The sequence below is a fragment of the Chelonia mydas genome, chromosome 1 (assembly GCF_015237465.2).
Source record: "Chelonia mydas isolate rCheMyd1 chromosome 1, rCheMyd1.pri.v2, whole genome shotgun sequence".
In the NCBI taxonomy this organism is placed as follows: Eukaryota; Metazoa; Chordata; order Testudines; family Cheloniidae; genus Chelonia; species Chelonia mydas.
The window spans coordinates 301,635,258-301,655,417 of record NC_057849.1 but is presented as its reverse complement, the minus strand read 5'-3'; the positions used below and the strand labels follow the sequence as shown (position 1 = coordinate 301,655,417).

Genomic DNA, 20,160 nt, shown 5'->3' with positions numbered 1-20,160 from the left:
ATGGGTGGAAAATAATAGGTTCTCTTGTACATGAGGTTCCTTTGAATAGACCAGGTTTAGGCCTATATTTTACTACTCATGCAAACTTTTCTAAACTTTGTCCGGTCCACAAGAAAATTCCTGTCCAGGAATTAACTATTCCTTTTCTCCTTTCTGATAAAGAAAGTTGGGCAACTATTATTAAGGCAGTTGGTTTACCTTAGCCTGGAATGTAAAACTATTTCTGGCAGATATCTGAGTGGAGTCATTCTCTTTTTATATACTTTTGTAGCACTTGTATAGCTTGTCATGCCAAGAAAGTCTCATTGAAATGAACTTATTGTGGGATCATAGAAATCCATGATTTTTCATTTAAAACAATTAATAGTGGACTCATGGACAATAAAAATCCCATAGACTTGCATGTTTTTTACATGATATCAAATAAATAAATAAATAAATAAATATTAGCTCTTTTGCTCTTGCCTCCATCCCCAACTAGGGTTGCCAACTTTCTAGTTGCACAAAACTGAACACCCTAGCCCCTCCCCTTTCCTGAGGCCCTGCTCCTGCCCTTCCTCTTCCTGAGGCCGTGCCTCCCACTCACTACATTCCCCCTCCCTCAGTGGCTCGCTCTCCACCACCCTCATTCACTTTCACTGGGCTGGGGTGCGGGAGGGGGTCAGGGCTCTAACTGGGGGTATGGGCTCCAGGGTGGGGCCAGAAATGAGGGATTTGGAGTGCGGGAGGGGCTGTGGGTTGAGGCAGGGAGTTGGAGTGCAGGAGGGGGTGAGGCTGGGGATGAGGGGTTCAGGGTGTGGGAGGGAGCTCTGGGCTGGGGCCGGTGATGTGGGGTTTGGGTTGCAGGAGGGTGCTCCAAGTTTGGGGGGTTGGGGCTCAGGGCTGGGGCAGGGGTGTGGGCTTACCTCAGGTGGCTCCTTGCCTGTCCTAGCACTGTGTTGCGCGTGCCCCAGAAGCAGCCAGCAGCAGGTCCAGCTCCTAAGTGGGGAGGGGGGGCCAGGAGGCTCCACACACTGCTCTCGCCCGCAGGCACTGCCCCTCCCCAGGTCACTAGTGCGGAGCCGGTGCTCCGGGGGTGGGGGGAGGAAGGGGGAAAGCATGCGGAGCCAAGTGGCCACCCTGCCTAGGAGCAAGACCTGCGGGCCACTTCCGGGGCACAGCACAGTGCCAGCCAGGACAGGTAGGGACTAGCCTGCCTTAGCACCGCAGACTGGACTTTTAATAGCCTGGTTGGCAGTGCTGACCGGAGCCGCCAGTGTCCCTTTTCGACCGGGTGTTCCAGTCGAAAACCGGACACCTGGTCACCCTATCCCCAACTCCAATAGGGAACTATCTGGTGCCACCTCTCCTCTGCCAAATATATTCATCATTCATCACAAGGCAACTTGTTTAATACTTCAACATACTCATTGACATCTCATTGGCCTTTGGATTGGGCCTATGGCTGCTGTATCAGCAAGTGCCAAAGGGGCCATGCTATGCCACACACAAACAGATAAGGAGGAAATGACCAGATGTCAGGAAATCCATTATGGGTGCCTGGAACTTATCCCCTGCAGCTTTTCCCCAGCACCTATACCCTCCCATAAGGTCCACTTCTATAAATGCAGAACTATTACAATATACAGCTTTGGCTTTCCTCCCAGTGTCAAGGTCTTTCTGCGACAGGCCTGTAACTAAGAATAAAAATCTTTGTGGCAAAAATCAGTGTCCTAAGCTATTATCCCGTGTATTTTTAAATGACAGGAAATAATCCTAATGTTATTGTCACGTACTCGTTCAACTCCAAGGCTTCGTGTGCTGCAGAAATTCTGGCTTGCGGGTTTCTCTCTCTCCAGGCTTTTTGCATTACTATTCATTAAAACAAAGCAAAATGGTGGCATGTCAGTCACTGCAGCATTAACAGGGAGAATTGACTGCACAACAACAACTCAGTGAATTGCTTTCAGTCTGACTCACTGCTGAGCGTTTCACAAACCAGGAGGTTCAGCCAGTCACTCAAAAGACACATAATCAATTTCAGTTCCTCTCCTCAATCCCTATGGTTAATCTTTCATTTAATTAAACCTTTGTTTACAGCTAAATCGGGACTAGGGCTAGATCATGCATAGAGCTGCACTGTTGCACTAAAGGGGAGGGAGAAAGCATAGGGACCCTCTTCCTCCCAGCAGGGGTGCAACAAGAGGAGTTTCAGGGGGGCCCAGCCCCCCCGCCTTGGCCCTTGACCAGAACTGTAAATTAGACCCAGCAAGGAACCCCTCATGATGGAGGGGTGGCCGGGTCAAATTTGAATGTGACCCCATGCACCTGCGTGGCCATTTCTCTCTCACACACCTCCCTTTGCAGTCCTTCTGGTGCTGAGGGGCACTGGGAACCCCCAGTCCGCAGGAGGGTGGGAGGATTGGATCTGGAATTTTGGTGCTTCCTGGGAAGTGGAGATGCAGAAGGAGGATGGATTCTGGGAGTCCCAGAACTGCTTGGCCCCTGATGGGGATGGTGCTCTTCAGCCTGACTCCTGTCAGGGTAAGAGCTTGGGACTGAGCATGAGGCAGAGAGACCATGGGGCAGGGGCTCAGGATCTGTAAGTCATTGTTTTGCATTGCAGAGTACATTATCTAATGCTTTATTCAATAAATATTTAACACAATTAGAATCTCTTGAATCTAAGCAGGTTATCATTTCCGGTTTCCATTGCTCCCTACAGTTTCCAGTTTCAGTGGGCCAGTAAAACATAGGGCTGAGTTCTACTTCACTTACATGGGTATAGTTCCTGTGTAAATGAGGGCTGAATTTGACCCCGAGTGTATAAACCGGCATTGCACCAGATGGTCTAACAACTTGTTTTACCTCTGTATATGTCAGAAACCACTGCTGGAAGTGGAGGGAAACTTGAGTCTTTGTAAATGTGAATGGCTTTAGTGACAGGCAGTACAAAATATAGTGAAGCATCTCTCAAGCAATAAATGGCACATAAGTAAATAATTATTTGTTTGAAATCTACACATTAATAATCGGACTCCACAAATTCCCAATTTTTTACCCAGAGGAGCATCACTGAAATATGATCAAGCCCTTGCCTTTGCTCGTCTGTTTGAAGAAAGTTGATCCCTGAGACAAATTTCTGCTAACCCCAGTCTAAAACTACCATTAAACACTCAGAAAAAGCTCATTTTCTTACTGGCATCTGCAGGCCGTAAATGATCTGTGTCACATGTAAAGAACGTTTGATGATCCTGAGCTGAAAGATTCATATCATAGTAGGTCAAAGGTTCTCTTCCTGTCACCCACGTATATCTGTAAAGGCACCAACAAAGTCAGACATTTTGGTTAGATAAGAAGACACACATACAGCAAATCTATACTAAAGGGGAATCCTAGAAATGAGAGATGGACATGACCTATTAGTTTATCCAGTCCACCTCCCTACCAATGTATAATTGTTCTCTACAATGTATTTTCTTGTACTTTGAAGGAGCTACAGTAGTTACATATAGGCTAATCAGTATCTTGAAAAGTACACATTGGAAATGAATACAGACGCATTCAAAAGTTAAAACCTATAGAAGCTAACTGCAACCCACTCAATTACTCTGTTACAATCAATTTGAACTGAACTGCCACTGTATTGTTAACAAATACCAGACACATTTAAAACATTTAGATTTGTAGGTGTTCTAACAGTATAAGAAACTGCAGAATTACTGGGCTCCTGAAAATGGAGCTAAATTCCTTCCCATTCAAAAAGATTTATCAAGTAGAGAACACGGGTTGAAAACTTGAGGCATAGCTGAACGCTGCCCAAAAAGTATTTTGCTTGGTATTTAGAATGTTCTCCGTGTGCTTCTCAGGGCTATGCTACTGCACAGCAGACTCCTGTGACACTTACCGGTTATACTCAGCTCCTCTGAATAGGTTTAATGGATTTCGCCACACTTTGCATTCTGCCACAAGGAGAAATAGAAATATATATTAATGAAACTCCCCCAAATTACAACCTTAATACTGACATTCATCAGAAACACCAATTATCCTCTAACAAGTTGTCGGGGGAGAGGGATAGCTCAGTGGTTTGAGCATTGGCCTGCTAAACCCAGGGTTGGGAGCTCAATCCTTGAGGGGGCCATTTAGGGATCTGGAGCAAAAATTCGGGATTGGTCCTGCTTTGAGCAGGGGGTTGGACTAGATGACCTCCTGAGGTCCCTTCCAACCCTGATATTCTAAGTTGTGGTAGTCTGCTTTTATTTCCCATGCAACCAAACAGCAAATTAAAGGCATGAAGATACAGGTAAATGTATTTTCTCACTCTATCCCTTTCAAACAATGATTTCCTTATAATTTAGGGTTAACAAATTATATCATTCAAGAAAACTACCCCTAACAAAGTTCCAAATGGAAGATTAAAACGATTGTTTTGATTACTGCCAGGTGTCACATTTACCATAATGAGTGTGGGGCAGCGGGGGAGGATCATATCTGGATTATTGTATTGAAAAATCCTGTAATTAATCGTGTCCCTATGGACTTGTTATTTCTAGAGGCAAACTTCATTGTCTAGTTACTGTTATAAATCAGTGAGACTCTCAGCTACAATTGGCTGCTTTAACTCCTCCTCAGCATTTGAAATTAAAAAAAAAAACCAAAACCTGTGGCACCAGCTGCTGACCTTGCTTGAGTTATAACCATCCCACGATTGACAAGGGATGCTAAGATTGATTGGCAGAGGAAAGTTCACGGCAAAGGCTTGGGAACACTAAAAGAGTTTCATATGTTTTGCTCCTCTTATACAAAAATAAAATAAGATGACAAGTTCCCCATGTTCTTTCCAAATCCATCTCACAGGCAGGGAGACACAAGAAAATCCCCAACAACAACATCATTTAAAACAGAGCTTACAAGATTAATAGCATTAATTCCTACAGCTTTCCAAATACAAAAGCCTGATTCTGGTTTCACTTGCAAAAGTTCTATACCAGTGGAACTCCGCAGATTTCAACAGAATCACTTCTGATTTACACCAACGAAAGTGAGACCAGAATCAAACCCAATATTTGCATCCAAAAGATTCAGAGATGCACTGTGTGGTAGCAAATAATTTTGCTGCAGACCATTTATTGTGATATACATCACGCAAGTCACTGCAAGAACTTGTCGTGCCTTGTTTTGCCAGCCATATTGTGTCACAGACATTTTATCAGGCTACTTTTCATCACAACCAAATGTCAACCTGAAAATTTTCTATGAAATGTCAATGGCATCATGTCAACTCACCAGGACCTCACTGCAGCAAAAGTCTACAGTATGATGGTAAGTTGACAAGGTATCTAATCTATGCATCTTATAATATGGAGGCCTGATACTGAGACACAATGAATACCCTAGTCTGTCACAATGAGAAATAGAGAGACAAGCTGGGTGAGGGGATATCTTGCTACTGGACCAACTTCTGTTGGTGAGAGAGACAAAACTAAAGTTGGTCCAGTAAAAGATATTACCTCACCCAGCTTGTCTCTCTAATATCCTGGGAGCGACATGGATATAACAACACTGCATACAACAATGAGAAACAGAAATACAGAACGGGAGTCAAGCAGTGCTCTTTTTCATGTTCTCCATTGCTATGTCCAGGGCTGATTGAGAAGTGGTGTTGGAACGGCAGGGAGAGAAAGCATCTTGCATAAATTTGCAGTGATTCCTTCTGCAGTCTGAAAAATAGAGTTGCAGATGTCAACAGCTCTCAGGGTCAGCCCCTAAATTAGATAACTTATGTGTAAGACATAGTGATGTGGCAAAAAGCAGGAGTTTGGAGGGAGTAAAAACACCGGTGGAGAAAAACATGGTTGCGGGAGAGCACTTTTTACTTTCTTCCTGTTTCATTATCAATGAGTTGTTAGCCACAAGTAATCTTGTTTCAGACTGAAGTGGAGATCAGTGATAGAAAGCCAACCAGGGGAAGTGCATTGTTACTTCTGTAGGAATGTTGGATATCTCTGGACCACTGGCCTGGGATTAATTTAATTATTGTTCCTCTATATTTGTAATGGGTGTTCTAATAGTTATAAAATATAGTTCACATTTAATGAAATATTTCTGTTTAAAAACAGACAGGTGTAATTTAGAGCAGCCTTGAACAGATCCTGGCTTAACCCCTTTGCTCCTCCATACTGGCCTTTGGTGTGCCCTGGCATTGGAGGGTAGAATAAAGGTGTTACATGACTACAGGGCAGAATAAAGGTGTTAACATGACTACATTTGCTATTACACTCCCATCCCTCTGGGTTCTGTGCTGAGCAGAGCTCAGCCAGATCAGAGGACTGGGCCCTCCTAGGCAGCAAGAGGGAATGGCTGGCATGGAGTCCTTATTTGGTCTCCTTGATGAAGTCCCTCCAAATGTAACACCTCCCTTCCTCAGTATAGGGGTAGGTCCTCCACAGCCCACAGCCCTGCTGAGCTGTATTATCTCCAGCTGTGGTTCCACACTGTAGAAGCATCTGAACTCGAATTTGGCCCTTGGTGATGGAGTGGAGGATTTCTGCTATATTTTAGGTACTTAATGTCCAAAGCAGTCTCTTCATTAGATTACATCACTTCTAAGGAAAGTAAGATTTGGGGCCTAAGCAGGCTCGCAATGTCTCTTTAGAAAAAAAGAAAAGGAAGGGAAAAGCAGTGGCAGTCGTTAAAAAGGGAAGATTTTGTTGCAATAAAATTCTCACGTCAATATTACATTCTGATAGCAAAACATTGCAACAATAAAGACAACACTAGAAGAAGATAAATGCTTCCCTGTTCATGTCTAAATCACTACAGCAGTCAGCTAAGGTTAGAAGACTATACGCCTGCAACAACAGAGGTGTTTGAACAGTTTCCAACCATCCTCTAGTATAGCTGGAGAGGGTGGTTGTTTGCCAAGCTTGTCTCTGGTGATTAATACAAAATATGATTTTTCAAACCATAGTACATATTAAGGTAAAATCAGACATCTCAGTCCCTGAAGAATAATTAAATGGTCCGGTTACTCTGATTGCAATAAATAGCAAAGAAGGCAGTTAACACTGGCTTGATGACTGTGATGTCATTCTTTTTGCTTGATTGCTTAACTTTAAAGTTATTGGACTAAATCCTTGGGTGCATAAGAAGTCAGAACACCTGGTTGGGGTGGTGCAAATGGGGAAAAAATGGTGTTTTACTGCCTTTCCAGTCTCTCCTATCCTGGGAGTAACTGGGCACTAGTTTAGCTGGTTATACAAGATGCTCCCTTTGTTGTTTCTATCTTTGCATCAGCTCATAACAGAGTCTGAATAGAGCAGCTGTAGTCCTGGTATTCTGAAGACAAGGATATTTGCTACACTCCAATAAACAAATGCCAGCATAAGAAAATGGAGGGGAATCAAACATAAAACAGACATCTTCAGTCATTTAGATTTAGAAATTAGAGGGAATATCCCTATTTTGATTTATAATAGTCTGGAAAGCACATCTCTTACATCACATTATAGCACACTGACAGATCACAGTAGTGTCCCAATTACTGAATAACTAGATAGGTCTTATGGAAGAGTATTGTATCTTTTCAGGCACTCATTCTACAGTGATGCTCAGAGTACTATTTTTTTGGAAGATATGAACACCATGCAGGTGTTCCAGAGGGATTATATGATGGCATTATTAAGGAATTCACAGGCTTTAACGTACAGTCCTAGAATCATGGAAATATAGGGTGGAACGGATCTTGAGGGGTCATCAAGTCCAGACTCCTAAAATGAGGCACACCCAAATAAATTAGAGCATCACTGACAGGTATATGTTCTTAAAAACCTCCAGTGATGGAGATTTCATAACATCTCTTAAAAGCCCATTCCAGGATTTACCTGCCCTTATAGTTAGAAAGTTTTTCCTAATATCTGACCAAAATCTCCCTTGATGCAGATTAAGCCAAAATCTCCCTTGCTGCAGATTATGCCTACTTTCAGTGGACATGGAGAACAATTGATCACCATCCCCTTGACATATTTGAAGCTTGTTATTAGGTGCACCCTTAGTCTTCTTTTCTCAAGACTAGATATCCCCAGTTTTTTTTTAAACATTTCCTCATAGGTCAGGTTTTCTAAACTGTTTTTTATCATTTTTGTTTCTCTCCTCTGGACTCTCTCCAATTTATCCATGTCCTTCTTAAGGTGCAGCACCCAGGTTCATAGATGTTATCGAATTCCTGAAAGAGGACTTAAAGGTGGAAGTGGTTCTGATGGAATACTCTATCTATCTTAGATAATTATCTGACCCCATCACCACACTATCTGAGCACCTCACGGTCTTGCATGTATTTATCTTCACAATATCCCCTGTGAGGCAGGGTAGGGCAATCGTCCCCATTCAACAGGTAGGGAACTGAGGCACAGAGAGACCAAGCGATTATCACACGGCACTTCTATGACAGAGCATATAAATTGAAACGCAAGAGCTCTTTCAGCTATTTCCTTACAGCAGAAAATGTTGGCAAGAGGTTTGACAGTGTCTGTTATAAAATTTTGGGTAAATTTTGGACTTGCTGAAGTGTGGTTTAAAGCACTGACACATACAGGCATGGGCTGCACTTTCCCATGCTCTCTATCAATGCAGTCCAACCCTGGTCCACAGTACAACACTGCTGCTGCGTAAGACTTTTAACTCTCCCGAGATGGGAATGTCAACTGCTGAGCTTTGCTAAGCTGTATAGAGGTTTCATAATGTAGAAAATGTCCAGTGGAGACCAAGATTGTTGAGGCTACCAGACGTATTTCACTTGTGAACTCCGTTGAATTTCTGATAAACCTTGATGAGCAGGAGTGAAATATACTCTACCGGGATTTAACAAGAAACATGATGGAGGTTACTGACATAAATGTAGCAGATCTAAACAAAGACCCTTTCTCGTTTATTGATTTTTTTTCATTTTCACAGACTTTTCCTCGGTTCTTTAATTCTGACATATTTTAACATCCTGAAGAGGAGATACATTTAATGAAGTCTGAAATGATTCTAGAGACACAACCCTAAGGAAAGCTAAATGGGTTTTTAATATTAAGTGTATGTCTACATTGCACACTCCTTACAGCAGCGTGTAGAGTACCTACATTGCATGCCCCCTAGCATGGGCATAAAGAGCAGTGGAGATGGTGAGACGTGGCTTAGGCGAGTGGAGTACAGAGATGTCAGAAGTTTAGCATATGTACCCTACATGGTTCTCTACATGCCCAAGCGGTGCCTCCCCCATCTACACTGCTGTTTTTAGCAGCATAATGTCCTGCTGCTTCCCTGCTGCCTGAGCCTTCCCCCACCACAGGGAAAAACTCCACCAGCAGGGAAGGACTCCGGCAGTGGGGGAGACAGTGGGGAAATGCTCCGAGCTGCCAGAGCCTTTCCTCACTGCTAGAGCCTTTCACTGATGCGTAGCTACAAACCACAGTGTGGACGCAGCCTGCTTGTCACTGTGGCATGCTGCTACATATGTAGTGCCTGTACCCTACACGCTAGTGTAGACAAGGCCTAACACATATGTGTTGAACAGCAAGATGGGGCCAAAACAATTATGTGTGTGTGAAGGGATCTGCAGTTTTCTTAACAAAGAGCAGTTATACGTCTTGAAAAGTCACACATTTTTCTACATAAAAATATGAACTGGGAAACAGAGACATGGATTTTGATGAATCTAAGGAAGCACAGACCATAGTGTCATTTCTGTAAGATCTGATTCCTCAACAGTCTCTTAGAAAGAAAATATATTGGCCTCCCTGGTATTGTGTCTATATACCTACACAGCCCCTCTCAATGGAGTACCCAAGCACCCTGGAAGCAATAATGCATTTATCCCCAGAACACTCCCATGAAACAGGCAAGTTCTATTGTCCCCATTTTACAGACGAGGAAATGAAGCACAGAGAGATTAAGACCCTGATTTTCAGAAGTGCTGAGTACCCACAGCTCCGACCGGAGACAATGGCAGCTGCAGGTACTGAGCACCTCTGAAAATCAGCCTTTAAGTGATCTGCACACACCGGAAGTCTCTGAGAGAAGCAGGAATTGGAGCCCAATCTTCTAAATTCAAGTCCAATACCGTACCCACATCACAACCCTCCTTTTCATCACTACGTTACAGTGCTTGTTTCTTCTGTGCTAGTGCTGTCTTCACATGAGTACAGAGCAAACAAATGCACGTGTGTCCAAAATGATACAAATAAATAACAATTTTAACCTCTAGACCTTCCATGTAAGGATCTCAAAGCACTTCAGAAATGGCAGGGGTATAGAGAGATAATACAGCTGTTATTAGAGAGACACAACACAGTTAAGGCCAACATTTTTAGAAGCAATCACTGAATTTGAGGACCTCAATTTTTGGGTACTGAGACACCATGGATTTGATTTGCAGCACCCAGCACTCTCATTAAAGTTAATGGGAGCTGCAGGTGCTTAGCACCTCAGAAAACCAGGCCCAAGGTGTCTCACATTAGGCATCAAAAAACAGAGGCTTCTTTCAAAAATCTAGCTGCCTATGACTTGCCCAAGGTCACACAGCAAATCTATGCCACAGCCAGGAACAGAACCAGCCTCTAAGCTATTGCAAACCACAGTGCTGCCACTTCTTACTAAAATGAAAAGCAAACAGTACTTACGAACTATTCACATTAAGTTAAAAATAATATAATGCAAAAGCAGATAAGTATTATTGAGATCTTTCTGTGATTCTCTTGATAATGGACTCATTAAACAAGCATTTCTGTAAAAGAAATGGGAATTGCTTTGCCTTTTGCAACAATAATGTAAAAAGAATGTGTGTCATTTCTAAGAAACTTCTGAAGTATAGGGGAAATGTCTGTCTTTGGTTTATGCTAATACAATCCGAGCAATCAGTATTTAGGAAGACATAATTACCTCTGAGCAATTAGTCAATTTCTCTTATTGGAAAACAAGACAATTTTACAGTTAGCCTTACATGGTCATGGTTGAGGGTAAGATTGTGTTTTACAACCTGCCCTATGTAAGGGTGGCACATAGCTGCACCACTTCTGCAGTACCTCAGGGAGGTACAATTCTGCTCTGGTCTGCCGCTGGTCCACACTAGCAGCAGATGGTTACTCGCTGTTCCATTCACCTGTTCTCCAGCTATCTGCACCCACTGAAAGTGAAATCCTGGCTCTATTGATTTCAATGGGAGTATTGACTTCAATGAGGCCAACATTTCACGCTAGGTATAAAGACCAGGCTTCCCCCTCCATGCCTTCAGTGGAGATGTAGGAAAGGGGTGTGTGTGTGTGTGTATTTCTGGAGTACAAAGGATGTCTTACTTCCTCTAATTAACCTGTGGTGCTATTTAGACGTGGACACAATTTGACTTTCAGGCGTCATCTTCTTAGGCCCTGATCCTGCAAAGACTTAAGTACATGCCTAACTCTACACATGTGAGTAATTCTTTGCAGTATTAGGACCTTAATCACTAATATTTCATTCACTAATAATCACAGATGTTTCACTCTCCTTGGATAAATTCCTTAGATAAACAATCAATTCTGCTTTTCTCCCTACAAACTGACTTCAAGACATTTGAATTTTAAAAACCAAGGTGTCAGCTTTTCACCATACAAAGTGAACTGCAGTTGTTTTCACATTATTTCACCCAAATTTTAATCCAATTTAAATACCAAACCACACCAAACAAATAAAACAGACGTATGTATATACAGCTGGTTTTCACTCTGCTTTTCCTGGAAGCAGGCTTACAGCATTAATAAACAGTAAAAGTCATCATTTTAACATATGAGTGAGCTATGACTTAATTTCTGAACACAATGAGGGCAGACCAATTAAAATTTAAAGTGAAGATTTTGAATGAATGTCAGGCAAGTAATTTGTTCAGTGTGACCAAAGCGGATATTTTATCATTCTTCTGCAGTGAAAGCATAGTAAAAAGCCACCAATTTCTTTCAGTTAAACAGGAGAGAAAAAGAGTCAAGTTCACAGTTAATTGTTTGCAGCAGACAGGATTTCTCTTACCTGAAACACTCTGTCGGTTTGAATCAGAGTCCCCATTGCTTGTGTTAGAGTTGTTGGGGGAGTTATTGTCCACCCCACCCAGCAGAGGGCGCAAGTGACTCACAGAGACCTGCTCAATGAATGATGTCCCATACTTGCGAAAATACCACCACTCAAATATCTAGAACAGAAGCAGGGGATATCACATTACCAGTGCATATTTTGTCTTCCCATGCTCTCCATGGAGTCTAATGCATATGATTTTCATTAATGCTCTCACATCTATTTAGATTTTACTTTACATTTCTTAGCATTTATTTATCCATTCTTAACATTTCTCATTTACCACTCAGAATTTCTCAGAAGCCATAAAAGGAAAGAGATGAAAATAAAAAGACTCTGGCTTTCCTATTATCTAATCAATACCTCCGTCCCCACACATATTTACAGAACCACTAATGAATCCCCTGCCAATGCAGGATTGGTCCTGGTATTATAATCTCCAGTGGTTTCCCTTGGGAAATTATCTCACCGACTAATAGATTTCATTGTCAGGACAATTTTATATATATCCTAATATTTTAATAATGAAAATAAAAAAATATATTCTGATGGCAGTGGCATGTGTGTTGCAGGAAACAATATATATCAGATCTGAAAATGAAGACTCTTTCAGATAAATGTAAAAATCCATTCTGATTGAAAAAATTATAAACACACACATTAGTAATGAGAGAATCTCAGAGGGTTTTGAAGTAATATTTGAATTAAGCAGCCAAACTTCTGTATAGTAACAGGGCTGAAAATGATTCAAGTAAAGGGTTCTTGAAAAATCTGAAGTACTTCTTGATATTGATTAAGTTGGAAACTGTGCATGAATGGCCTTTTTTCTTTCTTTTTTTAGTGTTTCCATATTTCTGAGTATAGTCCTTCCCAATACTTGAAACTGCTTACAAAACTCTGTACAAAACATCAGCCCATTATTAATCCTTATTTTTCCCCTATGAGTTAATCAGTAGATTTATTGAAAACTGTAGGGCTAAGTTCACATATGTAACTCAGACAACCTGCAGGTTCTGTTCACGAGGGCTGGCACTAAACCAATTTCTGCAGGGCCACTTGGAGGTTCAGGTTCTACTTGGTGGTTCAGAGTCACTCAACACCTTCTCTCCCAAGCCTCTCTCTACTACCAACTACAGTCCCCTCTACTCAGACCCCACATTATTTCCTACAGATAACCCTTCAGGTCATCATGGTACTGAGTTGCTCCCTCTCCATCCCATCTGTCAGATAAGGAATGCTTCTTCCCCCAATCCTCATGTGTCCTCATGGGGAAATGAACAACCACCCCTCTAGTTCTCCCACTCCAGATGACACTCTACTGAACTCTCTCTCGTGCGTGTGTGCGTATGGCATCTGCAGAACAACGTTCTACTGATGGAGTTGTAGGTCCTTAAGCCATTTCAAGGCCTCCTCTGTGACATTGTGGATATCATCCAATTCACCTTTGAATCCATATTCGGAATACTGCGTTATCATATGTTTGATGGTTTGGATGTTCTCAACACAGTCACACAAAGGGGAGTCTGATTTTCCACTTGTGCATCAAGTAGTTGCATCTTCATGGTTTGTTCAGATGCAGTTCAATGTGGACCAAAGTCTACGTGGCAAGTCAAAACATGAAGGGTGCCTTGTTGTAATAAGGTCCTTGTCTGGAATGATAGATGAGGTCCAGACACTTTGCCATTTACTGGCCAGATCCAGAGACATGAAGTGGTCACGTGTGGTCCACAATGATTTTTGCAATTTCTGGCATCGTTGGAGTATATTATCCATAACCTGCCGGATGGGAAGTTCTGGATAGTTTCAATGCATTTAAGTTGTCGTGCTGTGGCTATATTTCAATGGAACTCTGATGTTTGCTAATACAGAAAGCCATGGTAGAGATGTTGATTTTAAAGTTCCCACAATGATTCATATGGTTTGATTCAGCTGCATATCCAGAAGTGTATATGGTGCACAGTACTCTGCAACTGATTATACTAGGGGAAAGGCTGGTGTTTGTAGCACCAAGACATCTTGTTCCTGCTGACTCTTGAGTAATGTTGATGCGAGTCTTTACTTTACAGGCTACTTTCTTGAGGTGGTCACGAATGGTCAGTGTGCAGTCAAGAACGACACCAGGATATGTTGGCTTTGGGTCATAATTCAAACTTTCACCAGAAAACTCAACAGTTGGAGTGTTTTGTGCGATTCTACTGTCAAGGTAGAAAATAGAGACAACCAATTTGCTCAGATTTGGTCTTAGCCACCACTTTTGGAAGCTCTCCACGATCTTAAGGTCAGATGTAACGGTTCTTTAAAGCTTCCGGCCTAAGTTGTGAGTGCCAAATCATCAGCATACGCAAACTTCTGCGCTATTTTTTCAAGCATATCGCTCGCGTATACCTTGTGGAATGTTGGAGCAAGTACAGAGCCTTTTGGTAGCCCATTATAGAAAGTGAGCAGCTTGTTGATTTAACCTGCAAGGTATACATGCATCCTTCAGCCACTAAGCATGGTGTACAGCAACCTGAGATTCTGCACAGGGGGAATCACTTTGGTCAGTTTCAGTAGCAGACCATCCCTTCCAGGCTCTGTCACATGCCTCTGACAGATCTATGAAAGCAGTACTGGGTCTTGAGTTTTCCTTGGAATCCAGTCTCCATGTTTGTAGTGTGGGCCAGGACTGGTTGCAGCAAGTGTGATCGAAAATCAGCTTGCTTCTTGAGTAAGCTGGCATCCACAGTGGGCCTGAATCGGTTCAGAACCATACAGTCCATCACCTTGCAGGTGGTGCTCAAAAGGGAAATTGGCCTATAACTAGAGGAGTGATCTTCAGGTTCTCCAGGCTTTATGAATGCAATGACCTTGACCTCTCTCCATACGGGGGGGGATTTCACCCGTCTCCAGAATGTTGGTGAAAAGCTGCATCCTCCATTTCCATGCGAGTGGGCCGAGGTTATATAGGAACTCAGCAGAGATACCACCTTTTCCTGCTGCTTTTCCCAATTTCGTGGCTGCAATGACTGCGTCAACATCCATTGGGACAATGGAGCACATTTGGACATCACCTGCCAAGGCTGATGCTGGACTTATCTGAGATACAGTTTGTCCACTGGTTGTTTTGATGTCCACAAAAGTTTAGCAGCAATGGCGTCGGTTTCACCTGCAGCTTAGTGGCCTGTGTGGGATTTGCAGCCCCCCAGTGTCTCAAGCAGATTTCAGGCGTGTCTGCTCGAGTGTGTGAAGTTTAGACCTTCTACACACTGAAGTCACCATTTCTGCCTTGGTGCATCCAATGATTCCAGTTTCTGGGTCTCCACACTGATCATATTTGTGGAGGAGCTCTTGGCTCTCTGCAGTCCAGCAAGGAGCGTTCAATGACCTGTGTCCACAGGGGATTTTCTTCTTTACATCAGAAATAAGGAGCACAATAAAATAGTCAAAGTCTTTGACATTGGGAAAATGCAGGAGATTGTACTGTCTATAGTCATACTGAAAGTGGCCCAGTCTGCTGTTGTGAAGTTCCAGCATGGTGCCAATTTTGAATAGAGAACTGGGATTTGGGGTCAGTACTGGTCTGTTCTGGCTGTTCGGGAAATCATTGAGGATGATCCACAATGGAGTATCGGGGTGAATGTATCATCTTTACAGATGAACGTCAGGTCAGGGCAGTATCCTCTGCACCATCTTACAGAATGGAAAATGACGCATTGTTTTGTATCAAAAAGGAGAAGCATATAATTTGCCAGCACCCAGTGTATCACTTCTTCACCTGCAATATTGTTTGCTGCATAGGCCCATTATGATTGGTGACTATTACAGTTGTTCACAAATACAGCAGGGTCCTATGCATTTTGCAGAGCTGGTTGAGGCCACTGTGCACCAGATGGTTTATATACATGAACGATAATTAGCCTGCTGATGTGCAAGGATATCGTAGTTGTTTCTTTGTGGAGATAGAGCCACATATTCATTGATCTCCTGCTTTATGTAAACTGCCACCCCATATTTTTCATGATAATTGCTGGCTATGAGTTGATAGCCATTGATTTTGTAGCAACAGGCTTTTTCTTTGTTTGCAACATGGGTCTCCAGGAGGGTGAGGACATTGATGTTAGCTGTCTTCAGCATTTTCTCCAGGTAGTCAGACTTGGACAGTAAGAGGCCTTCACCGTTCAACTGGCATATCTTTACCCCAGGTCCAATTTGCCTTTATATTGGACCTGAAAAGGTAGGCTTATTTTGTTGCTCTTTGGACCAGGAGGTTGACTGTCCATGTTTGGTCACCAGTTTTATTATGTTAGCCATGGTTTCCCACTTAATAGGGTGGACTGCAGGTAGGTCATCATCTTCCACCATCTTCTACTGAATTGAGTGATAGAGATGTCCCATAATTCCGAGCTTAGTAGCTAAAGAACTTTGAGGACCCCATTACAATATGGGAAAGTTGGCACCAGAGAGATGGGAGAATTTTTTCAGACTAATAGTTTATTCCCGAAAAAATGAAGATTTGGGTCGACTGAAACTATTTGGGGATTTCGTATCAAGTTCATCATGTAGTTTCCACTGAATCAAAAAAAACTCAAAAGTTTTCGGCAATGTTGAAATGAAACATTTTGTTTGGAACTGGAAAGGAGGACTACAGTCACAAAATGGACAGAGGAAAAAGAGGTGGTGGTGCCCCACCCACTTCACTTACCAGCATGAGCCCAGTGGGTGGGGCACTCACCTAAGATGTAGGAAATCCAGATTCAGTTCCTCCCTCTGCCTGAAGTGGAAAAGGGATTTGAAGTTGGATCTTCTATACTGCAGGAAAGTGTCCAAGCCACTGGGCTACGGGATATTCAGTCTCCTTACTGGGGCTGTTCCACTTTGTACAAATAATTAAAGTCCTTGGAAGAGTGATTTGAACTTCAGTCTCCTACATCCTAGGTGAGTGTCCTTACTCACAACATCAATGGCTATAAACTCATAGCCAACAATTACCACCCAAAATTCGGGCTGGCAATTTACATAAAACAGGAAATCAATGAATATGTGTTTCTACATCCCACAGCGCACAAAGCCAGAGAACTGAAAAATCCATTATTCACCCAGCTCGAGGTCGCACTTCCTAGGTGGGAGGACATTATTACATGGAGACTGCTGAAAGGAGTTACTTCACAGTGCTTTCTGACAACTCCAAGTCCCAGAAACTGCTCCCCTTGAAGAAATCAAAAGGGAAGAACAGGGGAGAAAAGGAACCTGTGGAGGAGAGGAGAGGAGACGAGGCTGTGCAAACACATAGAACCCGGTTCACAAGCATTTGTCAAGCTGGGCAGTTGGTTGCAGACAGCTAAGAACATAAATGCATCCTGATTTTTGTGAATTCTGGATTCTAGGCATTTTTTTACTTTCATAACTGACATGGCAAGCCCAGAGACACCAGGGCTATGAACTATCAAGTGTAGAGATGCCGGGGCTTAGCCCTGGCACAAATTAAGTACTGTATACATTGCATAAATACCATCCTGGCCCCAATGACTTTCAATGAGACTTAGGTTCCTAAATGCCTAAGTCACTTGAAAATGGGACTGAGGTTCCTAAGGCATTTATGTGTTTTTCAAAACGTTACTCCCCCATTTGTAGCAGCTAGTGGGTTTATTTTCAAAGGTGCCTAGTAACCCCAATTCCCACTGAAATCAGTGAGAACGTTAGGTGCACAGCACCTTTGAAAATACATAAGTCTGCTTCATTGAACCAGCAGATCCTGGTGTTCCAGTGCTTTGCTCAGGATGTATGGGAGTCCAGTCTGCAGCCTGAGACTGAATCAGAAAAACAAAGTATCTTTTCAGAAATTTTCTCTTTCTTAAGTGATGTCTGCTACAATACAAATTAGAACCAAGCTGAGGACAGCTGGGTTGAAACCAAGTTCCCTGACGTGCCTGTATGTGTGGTGCAGTTAGGGGCTTTATTTAGGCCCTGATTTTATCCCGTGAATGACTTGTAAGGGAGAGAAGAGGGATGGAACACCCGAGTTGTTCATTTTAAATTATGTAAGGTGAGGTTGGTGAGTTGGCGAGGTTGGTTGAAACAGAAATAAAGATGTCTTCTGTACTTTCCTGAGCTATGCAGATTGGAAAGAAGTGGTGAAATCCTGGCTCCACTGAAGTCACTGCCAAAACACACTTTGACTTCAGGGGGGCCAGAATTCCACCCAAGGAGTAAGAGGAAAAGAGAGGCAAACTGACAGGGGAAAGTACCACGTTACAGATGAGCAACATGAGATTAGCATATAACACTCTATTCTCCAAAGCTGATCACCACCAGGAGTCATTGCTATACATTGGAAATGACACAAACACGAGATGAGTGAAGTGTCTTCTATACCATCACTTGCCTCTCTTCTTCTAAAATTCTGCAATAGCTGTGATTTCTCCTTCTGTTTAGTAATTACAGCCAATTCACAGTGGGATGAAATTTGCCAAAGCAGACCATATGGTGGAAAATTCCAAAGAATATAAGCACAGCTAGTGAGACAAAAATCCCAGTAATTTAGATATAAGAGAATATCTGTTTTAGAAAAGATTTACATTTAATCTGCATTTGAAGATTTTCATTTTTAATAGTAAGTGTTCTGGAATTGCACCTACTGTGCAATATTCTATATTATGCTTGGTGATAGGTTAGATAGTTTACCATATTGCTGGGCCTATTGTCAGAAATGGTAGATTAGTGAGCAAAGGTGAAGTTACCAGGCTAAATGGACCAGTGATCTCCTAGTACTACTTCACAACAACTTCCCACAGCTGTCGTGATTGACCACAGATCACTTTTACCATAGCTTTCCTCTGCTGAATTCCCTTCCCACCACCCAGTTTATTGACCACATGTCCCGCTCATCCCAGTCAGAGCTTGTCTATAATGTTGACTCCCTGGCTTTTACCTGTTTAATCAATTTACTTATCTCGGGTGTCTCTCATGCATGCACAGCTGTGGTACCTAATCACCAGACAATTAAAGGCAGTATTAAGGGTACACCTCTGCTCTCCATCTTTCTTATATCTCTCCTCCTCCCTCTTCTCTATTTCCTCCAACTTGCTCATTGTGGGCTGGACATATAGAGAGATCTCGTTATTGGAGTGAGTCTTTCTCAAAGTAGATATAACATTTAGCTCACCCAGTCTGATCTCCTCTTGCACAGTTTCCATGGGTGGGAATGCCAATGGGAATGCTCTGCCCCCATGCCAGAAACTCTGATTCTGCTGTAACTAGTTACAATATCTCTTGGTGAGTCATGGATAAATAGGCTTCCCACCCACCACCTTTCATTGCTGCCTATGCTCCAGCACTACCTGACACAGAGACCTCCATCCCTCTGGTTCTTTCTAATGCTACATTTTTAAATCCCCAAATCATGGACCTGAATGCTTCTTGCTGCCTCCCATTCATCACTCCCCAACATTTCACACAAGTCAGAGAGATATTCCCCAGGTAGAGACCCACTTCCTTCTTGCAAGTCTCCTTTGAGTCACCCATTTTAGAAAAGTCACAGAAAATGTAACAAAAAAATGAGAACCCTTCTATAGTTTTTCAACCATCCTATAGAACTGAATACAGTCTTGCTCTAGAATTCTACAGGATGGCTAGGCAAACCTACATATAAGATCCCACTCTACTAAGTTGCATTGATTGAGAAGCAATTTCTATAGAACTCTGTTGGTTTCCTTCCTATTAAGTTCCATCAGAGTTTTCCAAAGGGACAGCCTCTCCCTCCTGCTACTTCTTCTGACTGCCTTCACTCCCCTTTCCCCATCACCAAGCATAGAGCTATGCCAGTGGAGCCACTATATTTCTCCCATCCTTCCTAGCCCTGCTGGTTAGTGGCGGTTAATAATATACCCTCCAAGTGTATTGAATTTAATGCACAGCATCCCTTGAATGTATTCTCTTCAAAGGAGCTGCACTAGCTAACACCTGATCTGAATGTGACCTCTGAACCTCTCCATTCAAATTCCGAAGTGATTTCTCTGAGGAGCTGTGCTCCGCTTTGGGGCTCAGCTCAAGCAGTTCTGAAGAATACCCAAGGTGCAGTCATTAAGTAATTGTCTTCAGTGGCTTGTAAACACTGAA

General features: G+C 42.7%; 1 protein-coding gene across 10 annotated transcripts in view; it reads right to left on the bottom strand.

The window, feature by feature from the left end:
* ST7 (suppression of tumorigenicity 7) overlaps positions 1-20,160 on the bottom strand; it is a 228,779-nt gene that overhangs the window by 83,320 nt on the left and 125,299 nt on the right. For all 10 annotated transcript variants that reach the window (XM_037888913.2, XM_027820569.3, XM_007053115.4 and 7 more), the window contains 4 exons: positions 12,025-12,184; positions 3,887-3,941; positions 3,179-3,294; positions 1,776-1,851 (listed from right to left, as the gene is read on the bottom strand). In XM_037888913.2, coding sequence (XP_037744841.1) covers positions 1,776-1,851; positions 3,179-3,294; positions 3,887-3,941; positions 12,025-12,184 — 407 coding nt within the window. The remainder of the gene's footprint in view (positions 1-1,775; positions 1,852-3,178; positions 3,295-3,886; positions 3,942-12,024; positions 12,185-20,160) is intronic.